Source organism: Mizuhopecten yessoensis, unplaced genomic scaffold (assembly GCF_002113885.1).
Source record: "Mizuhopecten yessoensis strain PY_sf001 unplaced genomic scaffold, ASM211388v2 scaffold11153, whole genome shotgun sequence".
Classification (NCBI taxonomy): Eukaryota; Metazoa; Mollusca; class Bivalvia; order Pectinida; family Pectinidae; genus Mizuhopecten; species Mizuhopecten yessoensis.
The window spans coordinates 451,539-469,320 of NW_018408906.1; the positions used below are offsets into that span (position 1 = coordinate 451,539).

General features: G+C 35.0%; 1 protein-coding gene and 1 non-coding gene across 2 annotated transcripts in view; both read right to left on the bottom strand.

Moving 5' to 3' along the window:
* The window catches only part of LOC110467032 (temptin-like), a 4,810-nt gene extending 1,528 nt beyond the window's left edge, over nt 1–3,282 (bottom strand). The window contains exons 1-2 of the mRNA XM_021523899.1: nt 3,047–3,282; nt 1,933–2,083 (exon numbers count right to left, since the gene is read on the bottom strand). Of these exons, the coding sequence (XP_021379574.1) occupies nt 1,933–2,083; nt 3,047–3,235 (340 nt within the window). The 5' untranslated portion in view covers nt 3,236–3,282. The remainder of the gene's footprint in view (nt 1–1,932; nt 2,084–3,046) is intronic.
* Nucleotides 3,283–14,808: 11,526 nt separating this feature from the next.
* Nucleotides 14,809–14,930, bottom strand: Trnal-caa. Its single transcript has 2 exons — nt 14,893–14,930; nt 14,809–14,854 (listed from the first exon to the last, which is right to left on the bottom strand). It is a non-coding gene; the product is annotated as a tRNA-Leu (tRNA).
* Between the last annotated feature and the right edge of the window lie 2,852 nt (nt 14,931–17,782).

Here is a 17,782-nt window from a genome sequence, read left to right on the forward strand (position 1 = left end):
ATCCCAGCATGCTACAGGCCCAATATCAGTACCCTGGGCCATTTGGTTATTGAGAAGAAGTTGTTTGAAGATTTTAAAGACATCTGACACCAGTGACCTTGAAAGTGGGTCAAGGTCATTCATTTGGAAAACTTGGTAGCCCTTGATCCCAGCATGCTACAGGCCACATATCATCTTCCTAGGCCTTTTGGTTATTGAGAAGAAGTTGTTTAAAGCAAAAAGTTGACGGACGGACGGACGGAAGGACGACGGATGCCGCACCATAACATAAGCTCACTTGCCCTTCGGGCAGGTGAGCTAAAAATGAATGCGGCAGAAAGGGGGAACCTTGTCTCGGGCCACGGAGATTCTGAAACTATATCGTAAGTTGCTTCCCTTTCACCGTGTATGTATATCTCTCATGAGTTGACAAGGAGACTGTTTAGTGATAAGTATAGCCCGTTTGGAAGCTAATACATTTTTAGCTCACCTGGCCCGTCCGTTGTCAACTTTTAAGTTTAAACATCTTCTTCTCAGTAACCAAAAGGGCTAGGGTAATGATATTGGGCCAGAAGCATGCTGGGATGAAGGGCTACCAAGTTTGTTCAAATAAATGGCCTTGATTTATATTCAAGGCAGTTGGGTTCAAATATGTTGAAAATCTTTAAACGACTTCTTCAAAATAACTGAGAGGCCTAGGGCGATGATATATGGCCAGTAACATGCTTGGATGAAGGGCTACCAAGTTTGTTCAAATAAATGACCTTGATTTATATTCAAGGTCGCTGGGTTCAAATATGTTGAAAATCTTTAAACGACTTCTCCTGAATAACTGAGAGGCCTAGGGTGATGATATATGGCCAGTAACATGCTGGGATGACGGGCTACCAAGGTTGAGCAAATAAATGACCTTGATTTATATTCAAGGCCACTGGAGTCAAATATGTTTAAAACCTTTAAACGACTTCTTCTGAATAACCAAGAGGCCTAGGGTGATGATATTTGACCAGTAATATGCTGGGACGAAGGGCTACCAAGTTTGTTCAAATAAATGACCTTGATTTATATCCTAGGTCACTTGGGTCAAATATGATTAAAACCTTTAAACAACTTCTTCAAAATAACTGAGAGGCCTAGGGTGATGATATTTGACCAGTAATATGCTGGGACGAAGGGCTACCAAGTTTGTTCAAATAAATGACCTTGATTTATACTCAAGGTCACTGGAGTCAAATATGTATAAAAACTTTAAACGACTTCTACTGAATAACTGAGAGGCCTAGGGTGATGATATATGGCCAGTAACATGCTGGGATGAAGGGCTACCAATTTTGTTCAAATAAATGACCTTGATTTATATTCAAGGTCACTGGAGTCAAATATGTTTAAAACCTTTAAACAACTTCTTCTGAAGAACCGAGAGGCATAGGTTGATGATATTTGGCCAGTAACATGCTAGGATGAAGGGCTACCAAGATTGTTCAAATAGATTAACTTGATTTATATTCAAGGTCGCTGGGGTCAAATATGTTGAAAATCTTTAAACGACTTCTGAATAACTGAGAGGCCTAGGGTGATGATATATGGCCAGTAACATGCTGGGATGAAGGGCTACCAAGTTTGTTCAAATAAATGACCTTGATTTATATTCAAGGTCACAGGGGTCAGATATGTTTAGAACCTTTAAACGACTTCTTCTGAATAACCGAGAGGCTGGGATGAAGGGCTACCAATTTTGTTCAAATGAATGACCTTTGCCCATTTTTTCTGAATTACTTTAAACTTTAAGTCAAGACGCTGATATTTTTAGTCCTCTTTTAAGGTTACAATTGTGAGATTAATACCAGGTGAGCGATGCAGGCCCATTTGGCCTCTTGTTGTATGTAATATAACATAACTATTGCCTCTTCAATTCTATTACACTGTTTGCTTAAACATGATTTCAAAACTAACCTGGATTACTCGTTGCCTCGGTGAGGAATGTGTGTGTGGTGACGTTATCATGTATCCATTGACAATTTGGGTCACCGAGTTCTTCACCGCTCGTTCTGTTGTCCATGTCGGGGTCAAGGTCACAGATAACCGTCCAGTCCAAGGAGAAGTTCTAGATGACCATGAGTACAAATCAATCAAAATTCATTCAGATTAATATTTGTTCGCAGAGACATTGATCTGACAATTCAAAACAATGAATTATTTATTATTCATTAATTGAAATAATATTTTGAAATTATGAAAAAATAAACTTTATTATCGGGGGCGGGAGAAGCTTCAAAATGACGCCAATCCAATTGCTTTCATAGCCCTATGGACGCAATTTCTTATGGTAAAGCTTAGAGAGTAACTTACAGTGGAAATGTAAATATGTCATATTCTCCATAATCAACGTAGTTAAATTATCACTGTATTCGGAAATTATCACTCTCATCTAAATACCGCAAAACGATATTTCAAAAATTTTATTTTTAAAAAATTCGCTCATGATTTACTTTTTCGGGTGTTCACGTCATGTTTTATTCATCTCGTTTCAATGTTGGTAATTGAGAAGATACTCTTTATATGCATTAAAAAAATCTTTAAATTAAAAAGACCAGATCCTTAGAAACTTTTAAGGGAAAATATGCAGATAGATATGCGGCGGACATTTTTTTTATGAATCCTGCTAATTGTGATTTGAATGAACTACGTTATAGCTAAATCCTCAGGGGCCTTGCATGCTTATAAATAAAAAGGATATGCTCACGCGGTAAAAAATGAGATAGGCGAACGAGGAAACATTTACAAAAATATCCAATATAAGACGTTAGACTTCATTCACTTCATACATAACATTCTAGTGTCCATATTTAACATCTTATAAAGTTTTTTTTATTCTTGTTATTTATTTTAGCCATTTAAAAACCATCTTCTTAATAAATGTTGCAATTAGATGAAGTGTTCATTTTGTTTGCGTGCCAATGAAATACACACAATATATATGCAATAATTTGTAATAGTTGGACGATAGATGTACGGACGGACGGACATCACATTACGGACAGTAACATGTACACATGACTACAAATACCTGTCCAAAGGGATTCCTCTCGAAGAAATTCGGCCAATGTCCAATCCTGAGGAATTTTTCATTAGGTCCGGCCCCGGGACACGTGTAAGGCACGTTCCTACTGTTTGGGACGTAGGGGTAATAGTGTGGATAAGACACAGCAATAGCCACAATAACACACCAAATACAAATCTTAGGTAGGGTTGCCATTTCACGCAAAATAAACCACGTCTCTCGTTAGATCGGAAGATACTACGTATTTGCTGAAAACCGCTATTATATGATGATCAATTATGATAATGGGACTGAATACTTGGAAATTTTCTTTGATGCATCGTTGCATGTCTCGATTGTTTTGTAAGTATGCTCAGCTCAATGACATTACAAAATCATATCGTTATTTTTTTAAAGACTTTTTACAATCCTTGCCTTAAGATTATCATTTTTAATTGTTTTATTTCAGATTAAAATTTTAAATTTTACAGAATTTTCGAAAATAAACTTATTAAAATGCTTGCTTGTAGTTTTCGTAAAGCTGTACAAATAATATGTCTTAACCTAAAATATTCATGTATACATACAGCACAGTAATTGTTTCAAATTATGTTTCATCACTAGAATATTAAGTTCACTTTGACGTACATATTTTGAAGAATAAAAAACCAACAACAATGAAATCAATCGTTCATTTCTGCAAGTTCTTACATTTTTAAATGGGTCTCGTGCAGTTATTCTAATTTCACCAATAAATTACTTGGAAGAGAAACAACTGCAAACAATATACTCCAAACATCTTAAAAAATATTCATCAGTTTGGATATATTTGAATTTCACGAGAGAGTAAATTTTGCGTTAGGAGACTTATTCGCTGGGGCGTTGGGGATTTTGCACGGTATTAACCTTAAAATACGAAAACGTCCAATAAATAACTTTTCCCTTCACAACAAGAAAGGTATCAGAATACAAACTTGTTTCGATTCTCAAACCCCATAGATCTGCTGTATCCGTCGCACTTTGTTAAAATTGTGTTGTTTTTGTTTTGTAAAACTGAACATCTTTCAGGTTACCCTAACCCAGGTGTTCTAGACTTGTTCATCACTTTATCAAACTCAGTGATACATTTTAATTATGATAAATTACTTACATGTATGGACCTAGCGGTACATTTGTAGTATAATATTAAGACCCGTTCACCTAAGGTCGAGATATTCGCCGGAGGGCGATTGTGTATTGTACGTAAGATTTTTTTTTTAAATCACAAATTCATTCTGAGTCATTGTCATGCCTTCTGTAAAACGAATCAACAAATAAGTGTGATACATTTCAACAACTACAAAAGTATATTTTGGATTTAGTTGAGCGGCCTTTTGATTGATGATGTAATATGTTATTGTGCGGATCGTTTGGTTTGGTTTAGTATTGTTTAACGTCCTATCAACAGCTATGGTCATATTTAAGGACGGCGTAACAGAGTTTTGGGATGGGCGGTAAATCTAAGAAATATTGATGACCGCCCATCCAATCTAATCAAAATTGGACTTGTAATATCGCAACACTACCGATGCACTCCAAATATGTCGATATAGTAAAGGGCGATAACTCGCAAATATTTAAGAGAAGCTACTGTCACGTGATCACGGTGAGTTAAAGTAATCAGGAATAACGTTACAAAAAGGAGATAATAATAATTAATGCATCAATTTTCAAGGTCATAATCTAAATATCATTGAATGGTGGGAGGGTGGTTGAGTAAAATCATAATAATGCGTAATTCTTTCGTAATATTTTGGCAATTTTTGGAATGAGTATTATAAGACGTTATAAAGGTTTTGATCTACGACCATAACAAACCCAACTGTTTGCCCAGGTGAGGAAGGCAATGGGTTCTGTTCCCAGGCCGGGACAAACCAAAGTTCTTATATATGGTAGTTGTTATTTCCTGCTTAACACTCAATATTTAGGGAAATGGCAACAACTGGTTCAGTATAATATGACCGGATGGACTACTTTGCTGGGTGCCTTGCCTTCTGCATGGTATTTCAGTGATGTACATGTAGCAATCTTCAGTCGGCATCAGATCCGCGCTATCACAGGGAGGTATATACCCCCACACACCCTAAATGACTAAAGCTGTTTTACATGTATAAAACCAAACCAAATTTAATGATGCAGCCCCTTGCATTTGAAACGCAGATATTTGTTTTATCGTTTGTCACTGTTTTCTGGTCCGTTTACTACTATGTCCTGTTAGGTTAAGATCACTTAAACATTCAACACTCTACCACTTCACTGTACTGGATGCCAAAGAAAATACAACAAAGTTTTCGCACGTTAAATCTGCAACTTAATGTTAAGAACCATTGGTTTTTAAGTCAATTGTTCTTTACATGCAATATCATTGTAATATATTCTATCATTTCTTTGCCATTGGTGGTTTTGTTATACTTATTCCCTTTCGCCTTTGAATTTTGATATTCACCTTTCACCAATAAAATATTTGTTTTGATTTAAGAACCTAATTTTAATTCCGCCAATTGAGAGAGAAATATATACACAAGCACCGGTAAACGTCGTTGTGAGAATTTTGGCCCCCTCTCCCCCTCCCCCTCTTCCCCCTTGGACGGAAAATAGAGCGAGTGTCAGATTTCGTGGTGAATACTGATAGTTGAATACAATGAATACAAGATAGTAAAAGACACTGTGCGTTGATTCATGTTTTATTAATTATTATATACAGTGATATATATGCCGAGTCAAATATCTATTTACAGCTCATTATTCAACCTGCTGCACGTACAATTCCACACATGATTTCGGAAACTGCTCACTAGCTGACTCATTTGCTAGATGACTCACTCACTCGCTGACAGACTGACTCACACACTCACTCGCTGACAGACTGACTCACACACTCACTAACATACTCACTCAATTATGTTTTTGTATGAGACAATTGGATTACCTCCCCTTGTCAACCCTGGGTAGTGAATGATATTACACATACACCGCTATAAATAAATAAATACACATTAATATATATAAATGTATCTAAATATACAAATATTACTTAATAAAAAAAATGTGTATGTTGCTTATAGATATACTTTCTGTGACTACAATATCAATGGCATACAGTTTTGGTAGCGCTGTATGCTTTTTTTTTTTACTATTTCTACTGATCCTATGATAAATGCATCGTTATGTTAAGGGACGTCATGTTGTGTTATGTGACGTCATATATTCAGACGCCGATCAATAGAAAAAACCTTATCCTGTCATTTTCGCCTTGAAATAATAATGTAACTTATAGTAAAGTAAAAATTTATAATAAATAGAATATCGAATACAAAGAATACGTCAATGCGTTAATTCTTTTTCATGCATACACCATTCATACTTAAAAATCAAACACATACAGCCATACGCACAATATGTATGTTTCATGCTGTTTGAGCAAATTTGAAAAAAAAGACAGATTGGTAAAATAATTACATATTATGAAAAAAAATGTTGATATCGAAAAGGATAATTTAGTTAAGGCTCTATGGTACCTTGCAAAGATATCAATCTCCTTTTTCAAAAGAACTCTAAACCAAGTAAATATGTTTAATGATCGTAATTTCGACTTCGGAAATAAAATGCCACACAGGAATATACATTGGCAACAACCAAATAATTTTTAATTATAAAAAAAACCCGATAGAATGGTTCATATTCCGTAATTGATTTACTCTCCGCTAGGTTTCGCTTCGAAAATAGTATCAAATAATGCAAAATGGTACAAAGGCAGAAAACCGATTATAATGTTAAATATGGGAAGTAACTCTACCACAAAAAACATTCATAGATAATGTAAAATATAGAGAGACAAAAAGATGGTAACATGAACCCAACATAATGTCTGGTTTGGCTAAAAAATATAATAAATAAGACACGCAATCAATCACAGGAAACATTCATGAACGGAGCAATAATTCTTTTGCAGTCAAACTATCAACATTTTCTCAATTTTGACTGGAATTCCTTTATTTGGAACTGTAGAACTTCCGTGAAGGTTCACTAAGGATATCCATACAGTGCATGTTTGGGTTAATCCAACATGGCCGCGTCATATATGCTTGAATGATGGTAAGTACCACACAAGTTCTCTGGCGATATTTTATGCTGTTGATTTTATATTCAGTCGTTGTACTATTGGTTCATTGGTTCATTGCAGGTGACACCGTTGTAAGCGTTTAGTCGCTTCTCAAGGTGCTTCTTAATACTGTCCTCTTCACTTCCGGTTGCATTTGGAGGCATTTGAAGAGGACTTTATTTCTCAAAAACTAGTGAAAATTATGTACATGTGCAGTGGGTGGTAACAAAAATTGCATCCTGATTTATATAAAATAGGGGTTTTCAGTTATAAAATAGGACCAACAGGCCTGTATAGATCACAAGTCTCAAAAAAATAATTAGAGAGTTGTTTCACTATTTAGTATGGATACACACATTGTACAATGATTGGCGAAATAAACTAGAGTTAAATAAGTAAATTTCACACAAATAGTTATAATTTAGCAACGTTACAGATGCTGATTTGAATTTCGGAAGCACAAATTTAGATTTTGTTGATAAAACGGTTTGGATATACACGTATTGTTTAATTTTGCTCTTCTCTTGTTGTGGTCATACAAACCTTGCAATCGGAAACCTTCGGCAATTTCCGTAAACGAGAAAATACTCGTTTACGGAAAGTGTCGACGGTTCCCGATTGAATACCGTGATGATAACAAAATGAAAATTGATGATTCCAAAAGAGACTTCGCTACCAATTGATCCTTAGTACAGACATTATGGACGGACCAAAACAGTTTGTCTACCGTCGTAATTATACACTACCAGTACACTACCAGTACATGGCAGGTCCAAGTTCTTGTTGTTCGATTTTGTCTTTAATACATGCATGCTTTAATTAACCCTGAAACGATCCGAGCAGTTTTGTTTTTGTTCCTTGGTTATTTTCAATACTTTATTATTAACCCCGCTATTTTTTGAAGTAGTTCAATTTTCACTGCTAGGTGTCATATTTGTTTTCTCCACCAGATGGCGCGTAATTTCTTTCTTCGTCAGGTGTTGTTCCTGCTTTCTCTACTAGACCGTGTGATTGAATTCTCTGCTAGATGTCGTTGCTTCTTTCTCTCTTAGGGTGTCACAAATGTTTTGTCTTTAGTTGTTGTTGTTATTATTTCACCTCTTTGTGATGGTGTTATTTTTTCCGCCAATCTAGGATGACGAATAGGCGAAACAGATTCATATAGAATTTTTATATTCGAATTGGGCGGATGGCACCCATTGACGTGGCGCTTGTATTGGTCATTAGCTAACATTTTCTATGAGATCAACGGGAAATTCCTTGAGCAGATCGCCATCCGTAGTTGCGGGACTACTTCGTAACGTCTGGTTTTATTACTGAACGTCTCCGCAATCCCTGAAAAATACAATGAATATAATATATAATGCATGAGATAACAAACACTACATAATGTATTGAAATGACACAAGATACATGTGCAAGTAAGTGTATGAATAACGCCATATAATTATGATACATACATTTACACACAATGTATGAAATGAGTAACATTATGTATGAAATGACGCTACAATATGTATGAAAGGCAATTATATTATGCTTGAAATGACGCTAAATATTTTATGAAAGGAATTTATATTACACGTATGTATGAAATGACGTTACATTATGTATGAAAGGCATTTATATGATGTATGAAATGACGTTACATTATGTATAAAAGGCATTTATATTATGTATGAAATGGCGCTACAGTATGTAAGAAAAAAAAGTATATTCTGTATGAAATGATGCTACATTATGTATAAAAGAAATTTATATTATGTTTGAAATGACGCTACATTATGTACATGTGCAAAAGATATTTATATAATGTTTGAAATGACACTTTATCATGTGTGAAAGGAATTCATATTATGTTTCTAAAGACTAAAATTCTGTGAAATGACGTTGCAATTCGCTACAATTCTATGAAATGACACTAAATCACATCTATGCATCCTCCTCATTCCTCCACCTAACACACTTATAAAGATACAGTTTATCACAATGTCATAATGTAATTGTTATCCAGTGAATATACCCATGTCATATTTTTTTGCGTATTAACCCATGTAATATGACCTATCAGTCCTGTGATTGGCTGTAAGTTTTAATTGTTTCAATTGTGACGTCACGCCTAGGACAAGTACATGACGTCTCAGACTTACACACTAGAGTTGAAATAGCGTGTTTTTTTTTTTACATTTCAAGGTTGCATGGAAATTGCAATGCCACACATCTTGATTATGTGATAAAAGGGATTTTACACTCGTTTTAATTTCATATGAGTTTTATGAACTCTTGAACACATTTTTCTGCTAAGTTTCTTACCGGGGTGACTGTAAGGTACCCTTAAATACCGTCTTGTTCGAGGGTCGTTTTTATTCCATCTACAATGGGTATCCCCTAACTCGTAACCGTTATATACACCATCTTTATCCGAATCCATTCGGCAGAGAATAGTCCAATTTCCGCGTGTCCTTTTGAAATCCTAGAAAGAAACATTTTATTTCGTAAAATATCATCAAATATACTTAATACATTTTTTTTGTTTTCATTAAACATTTTTTTCTAATTAATGATAAATTATGAATTATATTGAAAATACATGTAAAATAATTAAAATCCTGGTTTATCTCCCTGAAATATATCTAAGAATTGATACAAAGTGATATTTTTTGATAATATGTTTAAACCTTACCCGTCCGAATGGGTTCCTGTCCGAGCTAACACCGTAGTGGCCCACTGCTTGAACGTATCGGAGTTGCGTCTTTCTTCCAATCATTCGTGTATAACACGGGTCGGGTACACGCAGTGAATTGGGTATATATTCCCTAAATGGCGGATAAGCTACACATAGTCCAATAAAGCATATGAGAGTGACGAGAAATCGTTTATCAGCCATCCTCACTGCGACGTGGTTAGTTTTAGAAATGAATTTCGATTTGTGTTACACGGTGTTTTATTATCGCGTTGTGATGATGAAATTGACGCCAGTAAAACTGACATATACTTGATGAATGGAGAATGACATCATTGATACGTGTTTCCTTCGTATGCATCTCATTATCTGGTCGAGCAAAAACTAAAGGAATAAACAAAGTTCGACTGGATGGGAAGATATGCGTTGAAATGTTCACAGGTAGGAGTACACAATACACTTTTAAAGTTAATCGTCAGATTTCAAAAAGTGTTCGTTTGAATGTTTGCGTTTTTCATTTTTTGTTGTTGTCATGGCAACAGCTTAGGTCATATGAAGGCGTTGTTCACAGGTCACGAGGTCAGGAAAAAGGGCCACTTTATAACTGTATGCACGAGAAACTACGGTCACAATATATCGTACATATAAACACTCGTGTATGTTGATTCGAAGGTTTTTGATATGAACGATATATATTAGATGAAACACATTGTTTCTACGTCATCATTGATTGGATCATTATTATAATCACGTGGAGGTCGATGATTTGTGATATAGAATCGGTGCTACTATATTCAGACACACCAGGTTAATATTCATGTATGACGTCAATTTAATTGTAACATCATAATGCTTTCTGCCAAATGCAGTCAATTTGTATACGTTCTGTCTTTTTAAATGAATAAGATATGTAATTATATATGATATTCACCTCGACCTCGGTTAATATCAATTTCCCGGGTTTATGAGACCACACGTTCACCTCAACAAAAACCCATAATTGATAAATATATAATATCCACTCGTTATAAATGAGTTTCATCCATCCGTCTCCAAGGTTGTGATACAAAATGTTAAGCGCCAGTGATTGATGGTGCGCTTGTCACAAAAAGGAAGACCACGATGACGTCAGCTAGCTTTAACCAGTCGATCGAAAGGTCCCATCCCCCGGGCTGTTTTTAAACATGTGATCGGATAAAAAGAAATTTAAACAATGATTTCAAGGAACAAAACATTACGTGTAAAACAAATGACGTACATATTTCCTAATGTCATAATCAAATTTGTCATTGTAACACGTCTGAATATGTTTCCGGAAACAAGTGGATATACAATGTATGTAAATGAATTATATATATATAATCATGAACGAATCTATTTATGGGATATTTTCTCTCTCGTCCTGTTGTCTTATATCGTTATAGTAAGACAAACACTTGTAATGGCTGATCACTTTTCAGTTACAGAGGCTATACTTTTAATTGTTGTTTTTTTTTTTCATTTTTTCTTCTTTTTATTTGTAACATTTTTCAGCAGAAATAAAAAAGATGAATACATCAAATACTACAGTAAATCGATCCAATCCACGTTTTTTTTTTGGTAAAGAAGAAACTCCATGAATCTATATATACGGCGATTTACATATGAATTCTTAACTAAACACGACAGCTGCTACGTGTATATCTTGTACATATAAAACAGATGTTAGTTATCCTGTCAGGAAAAAAAATCGGCCAATCAGGAAAACACTGGCTGGACAGGTCCAATCCGTCCCGATTTTACTAAGTTTTGCTCGTCTGACCGGAAAATCGATAGAAGGGCAGTTGAATTAAATGGCGTAATCGTGATTTTATTGTCAAATAGCTACATATGGCCTCCTTCTATTATGTAGTGGTATACAGGAGGTCTCTTCTTAAAATCATATTTACTGTTTCCACGTTAAGAATTAATTTGTACATGAAAGTACACCTAAAGTGATTTATTATTTATTACTTGTTTATTCATTTATTATATCGTGTTATATTTTTTTTTTTTTATTAATTTATATATTTATCTATATGTATGGTATTTTTATGCACATCTTAAAACTATGCTTTTTGTTATGGTAGCCTCAACATCTGTCAAATAAAATACATCTATTTTCAGATTGACTCAGAAATGCAGAAATTAAAAAGGAAAAAAGTTAGAACATGTTTGAAGTTGTACATATTGAGCAGTGTCACCAAAACGCATGTCTTATTTTGATTTAAACAGTCATCAACAGATTGTCATTCTCACCCACGTAAATGTTGTTTCTTTGACATTAATGTTTACTTTGTATTGTACAACACATTTTGTTGTGTAAACACGGCTATATAAAATCTAGCTATGCACTTCAATTCGGCATAGTGATTGTTATGTAGCTGTACGGCTTTACCTGTAGACAGTATCAAACAATTCTAACTGAAACAATGAACTATGAACAAATATATCTATCATAATGCTCACATATAAACTTAATATAGGTGGTCGGGTGGCGCAGTGGAGAGCGCAATGGCCTTTCACCAAGACGGCCGGGGTTCGAGTCCCGATCTTATCTTTTTTAAAAAGGGTACGGGGTCACCTTCTCGACCACATGGGTTTTTCCGATTTGTAAGTTTCCTCCTACATTAAAACCATCTTCGCGCTAACATCCGGGCTGACACGAGTTGTTAATATAGGCTATATAACCTGTTTTATACTCGTTGTGAAATAGATAAAAATCATATTTTTAAACTTTATTTATTTTACAGCAATTACGAAACGAGTTATTTCAACTTATCATATCAATCAGTCTGGTTGGCTCGATGTGGGAGGAAACCGGAGTACCCGGACAACCAATACCGTTTCACGTCTGATTGGAGAATCGAACCCAGGTTACCTTGATGAAAATAAAGTGAGTGCGCTATCCACTGCGCCACCTGACTATGTTATGATGTTACAAATTTTAATTAACAAATGGTACATACTTGGAATTAAGGGGTTGGCTGTTATGAACGATTGGACATAAAATATTCGTTCTGTTTCTCTGAATCAGTCTGTATCTGTCTGTCACTCCATTCCTCACTCACTCGCTCGCTTATTCGCCCTGCTTCACGTCCGCTCGGAATCAGGGATATGTCAAAACAGGTGCTGTTGAAAACATGGGCTGTTATATCATACGCAGATTGCACGGGAAATATGACGTCAAGCTTTGCCATACATAGACGACATATGTGTGGGGCCAAAACTTCGGGGGAAATGCATGTATATAGGTGCACAACATCCGTTATAAATAGATTGATACACAATATAATGAAGGACTTATCTAAAGTTCAATTTCTGTTGAATTTCCTGACAAATGAATAGTATTATATGATCTCTTGTACGGAAAAAATATAACTCACGTAATTTATTTTGATATTTAAACATATGGTTCTGATATCAAAAATGTTTGAACCACAAAGAAGTATTTGTGGTTTTTGTAACTGTTCGACCTGGTTTGAATACTGTTAAAAGGTTATAAGAACGTTGTTTTTTTTAATGGTGTCATAAAATATACCCCACTTTTAGTCTACAACCCCCTTTTTTATTTTTAAAATGCATTAAAGTCTTTTTATTAGTGGCTGATAGGTGCGAGATGTCTGAAAGACCGAAACATTCGAATAAGTGTCCTCGCAAATGATCAAGGGTCTGGGAATTTATTGTCATGCTACAAGGCTAGTTCAATACCAGAAATTCAAACTTAAGCCAGGTGTACAAAAAGTTCGTTCTTATAACTACGTCATTGTGTTTGGGCCTATAAGAGTTATTCCCCTTCGATTAGTTAGATTGAAGAGGCAAACATTGAAGATTTTATTAAGTTCAGATTATACATACCAAACATGGTTCGTAGTCTCTGTGATGTCAATGTGTAATCTAATCACGTACGTTGATTGAAGAGGTCATATGTCTGTTTTCGTACACACTGGAACAGGCTCATGTGGTCTCGATATCAAAATAACAAATTGAAAACAAAATATCAAAACTCTCTTTTTTTAATTTTCTTTGAAAATTATATCAAAATTTTACCTTTTCAGTGCCCAAAGCACCCGAATTTTGTCGAAATTAACCTCGTGATATATCAAGCTGAAAATTTGATATTTTTCAATACACCAGTCATATGTATAATATCCGGACCACATGCGCCTGTGCACAAAGGCAGATATTTAAAAGTACAAGCCCTTTATGATTTATATCTAGCGTAATGACATGACATTCTTTTATATGAGCGCGTAGACATCAAAGAGAGTATGACGTATTATGGTGATATTTTTTCAAATGTTGTAAACTACAAAATACTCACTCATTCCTTTGTTCGTTCAGTGCATTCGATCCCTCGATCTTTCACTATAGTTAGTTCGTTTAGATATTTAATTATAGGATTCTACAGTTTGCGAAATGTGAGATTTTTTTTCAAAATCATACAGAGTTCAAATCTGAATAGCGCAACAAATAATCAAAACAAATCTTTCAACGGAATGAATGATTGAATGAATGAATGAATGAAAATAACAGCAAAAACTACTGCCATGCATAGGAATTTAAATTGATAACCTCTCGACAGACAATTATACAAAAATTAATTTTTATAAGTTTTGGAATTAATAATTTTCTGATATAACCTCATTTTGAATATATGAGTGATAATTATAAAATGAAATAAATATTTATCGAGTATTTTTTTTTAACATGAGTGGAATGAGAAATTATACTTATATACCAATATGTGTTTTATTTATCCTCAAATACAACTATATCTGTATTTTTAATGTTTCCTTGGACTTACCCGTAGAATTACAAATTATAAACTTTTGAGGCAATATACAGTGGATTAAAATAACTAATTATCACCTTTAAGAGTGCCTTGATAAGGAGGATAATTATAAAGTTTTAAGATGTAAAAATATAAATAAGTATTTGTATTAGTGTCAGAAGTGGGATTCGAACCCACGCCCACATACGTGGACCAGAACACTCGTCTCACATTTTACAGTGAGAAGGTTTATACACCTTGAGTCTGGCGCCTTAGACCGATCGGCCATCCTGACATGTATATCTCTGGTTGTAGCCATATTTAATCATGCCACCGATTAAGCTATCTACCAACCAGACATGTGGAAAGCGGAGGGCACGTATACATCACATGTGAAACACAGATACATGTGTTCATGCGCCAACGAGTATTGTTTACGACTCCTACGAGTATCATATCAAGTCATGGTGACTAGATAACTTTGCCTAGCATGACCAAGGAAGAAGAACTATGAACCTCCCGGCACTGACCGAACAAATCAAGCTGTTCATGTTATTTCTCATAGGTGCATAGAAGTTCAACGAAGTTAGAAAAGGACTTTTGTTCAAACAAAATATCATTTCATTTTCTCGCAATTTTTATTGCTTTTAGACTTCATGGTGATTTGTTCCATGAAAGGACATGGTTTTGGACATAATAATGGGTTGTTCCCCTGCAACGACACTGACGTTGCAAAGGAAGGACACCGCTTGCAGACGCTGTGACCGTTTTGTTTCTTCTTTTGGACGCTGTGCTCCCCTCGGACACTTATTTCCCAGCCAGTAATTGCTTTCGGACGATAAATTTACTGTCTAACAAGTGAAAAAATACTTGATGACTTCGTGATATTTTGAGTTATTACAAAGACAATGCCTTTTAATATTGGCGTTTCATACACTATGACTTCACAACGCAATGAACAAAATGCATTGCATTGTCTCTACGCGTGTTCCCATAGTCCGTATCAAATCTTTTTGACTTCAGGCTTTGGAGTAATATTATATAGGACAGATCTTAATCGGAATACTGCTGATATTTGAAGTTAGGACATTTTACGACATTTGATTTGAGATTATTTGAAGCAGACGACACATGGGTGAGTACCGTGCATGTCCCCACTGTTCAGAGAAGTATGTGTATCTCTTCTTAACCAGTGACCGAAGCAAAACATTCGAGAATCATAATAGCAACAAAAAATGGTTTTTATTTCTATCGTCTGTTTCTGGCCTGGTTTTAAAGACACCACAGGGCCGTGTTATTGAAACATTGTTTTTTACCAGATGGATTTTGATAATGATAATATGATTTGCTTTTAGTTCACTATCATATTTTTTATCTATTCCCCGATATTTTTTTTCTCACGTGGTTAAGGAAAGTTGTTCATATTTCGTAATTGTTGTATACTAATATTGGTTTCTTTTAATTTTGGAGTACTCATAAAAATAAATAAAAAAATACACAATAATTATAATAATATTGTATTTTGTAATCATTTAATTAAAATAATGATCAATTTCGACAGTTTTTTTTACTGTCTAGCTGTTGATATTTGAAATATGACAACTCCTCAGCATTTGATTTGAGGTTATTTGAAGCAGACGACACGGAGGTGAGTACCCTGCATGTCCCCACTCCCCAGCGAAGTATGCGTATCTCTTCCTAAACTATGACTAACACAAATCATTCAAGAATCATAATAACTGTAGAAAAAAATGAATTTTATATTACATTTTGTTTTTATAGTCCCGGATTTGAGAATACAACATGACACGGTTACGTAAACATTGGTTTTTACAAGGTTAATTTCTTCATTCATAACTTTGCTTTTGATTGATAATAAAAATAAAACAACGAACTTTCGTTTTAGTTATTTCAGTAATTAAATGATAAATGGATGTTTTGTTTTGTTTTCTTTCATGGCTAAGGAAAGATATACATATTTCGTAATTGTTGTATGCTAATCTTAATTTGCGTTTTGATAACATTTTGAGACGTTAATGATAAATGTGTAAAAAGATACAATAACGTGTACATACTCAAGTTACTTTGTATCATTATGTAGTTTATCTTTTCACTTAATAGTATGTATGTCCTCTTTGGCATTCTAGGTTTGGAGAACTATAATCACAATCTCAGTTGGTATAGTGGGGCCATTGTAATTGTGACGTTTAAGTAGCGATAGCAATTTATGTGTGAAATAACGAATATATTCGTTTTGAATGATTCAATCCCGGATAAGAGAGCATGAAAATCACGTTTGAAGATTATTGGACGAAGGATTAATGATATTTGATATTAAAAATGGGGATCGGAAATGGAATTCGAACACACGCCCACATACATGTACGTGGACCTGAAAACATGTCTCACATCTTTATAGTGAGAAGGTGGCACAGCAATGAGACTGGGGTATTAAACCGATCAGCCATCCCGACAGTTTTACATCTTTATAGTGAGAAGGTGGCACAGCAATGGGACTGGGGTATTTGACCGATCAGCCATCCCGACAGTTTTACATCTTTATAGTGAGAAGGTGGCACAGTAATGAGACTGGGGTATCAAACCGAACAGCCATCCCGACAATTTTATATGTTGGCAACCAACATGAGTGGTCTGGTGGCGTAGTGGTTAACGTACTCGCCTATCAAGAAGGCGGCCGGGGTTCGATTCCCCGATCGGACTTGAAATGGTATGAAGTCAACTGCCCGACCACGTTGGTATTCTCTGGGTACTCCGGTTTCCTCCCATTTGAAGATGCCCCGCACGCTAACATTCGGGCTCCTTCTCCCCCTACTTTTGTGGAGTCTGTATCTTTTGATTGGTAGAAGATAGGTTTGTACTCTTTTGAGTCTGTTGTAGGCCAAGGCCAGAAGATTTTACAGGAACATTTTTAAGTAGGTCAAAAATCCAATATGGCCGTCATGACGTCATATGTTAAAACCTTTAAAACCGTTTTAACTCGAAATCGTTGATTGTACAGAACTGGTGCAACGATATTATTTGTAGATAATTTCCATATCAATTTTTTTTCGTTACATGTTAATACAAAATATTTCAAATAAAAAAGCTAGGTGTTGGGTCAAAAGTCACCATTTTATAAAAAAAAAC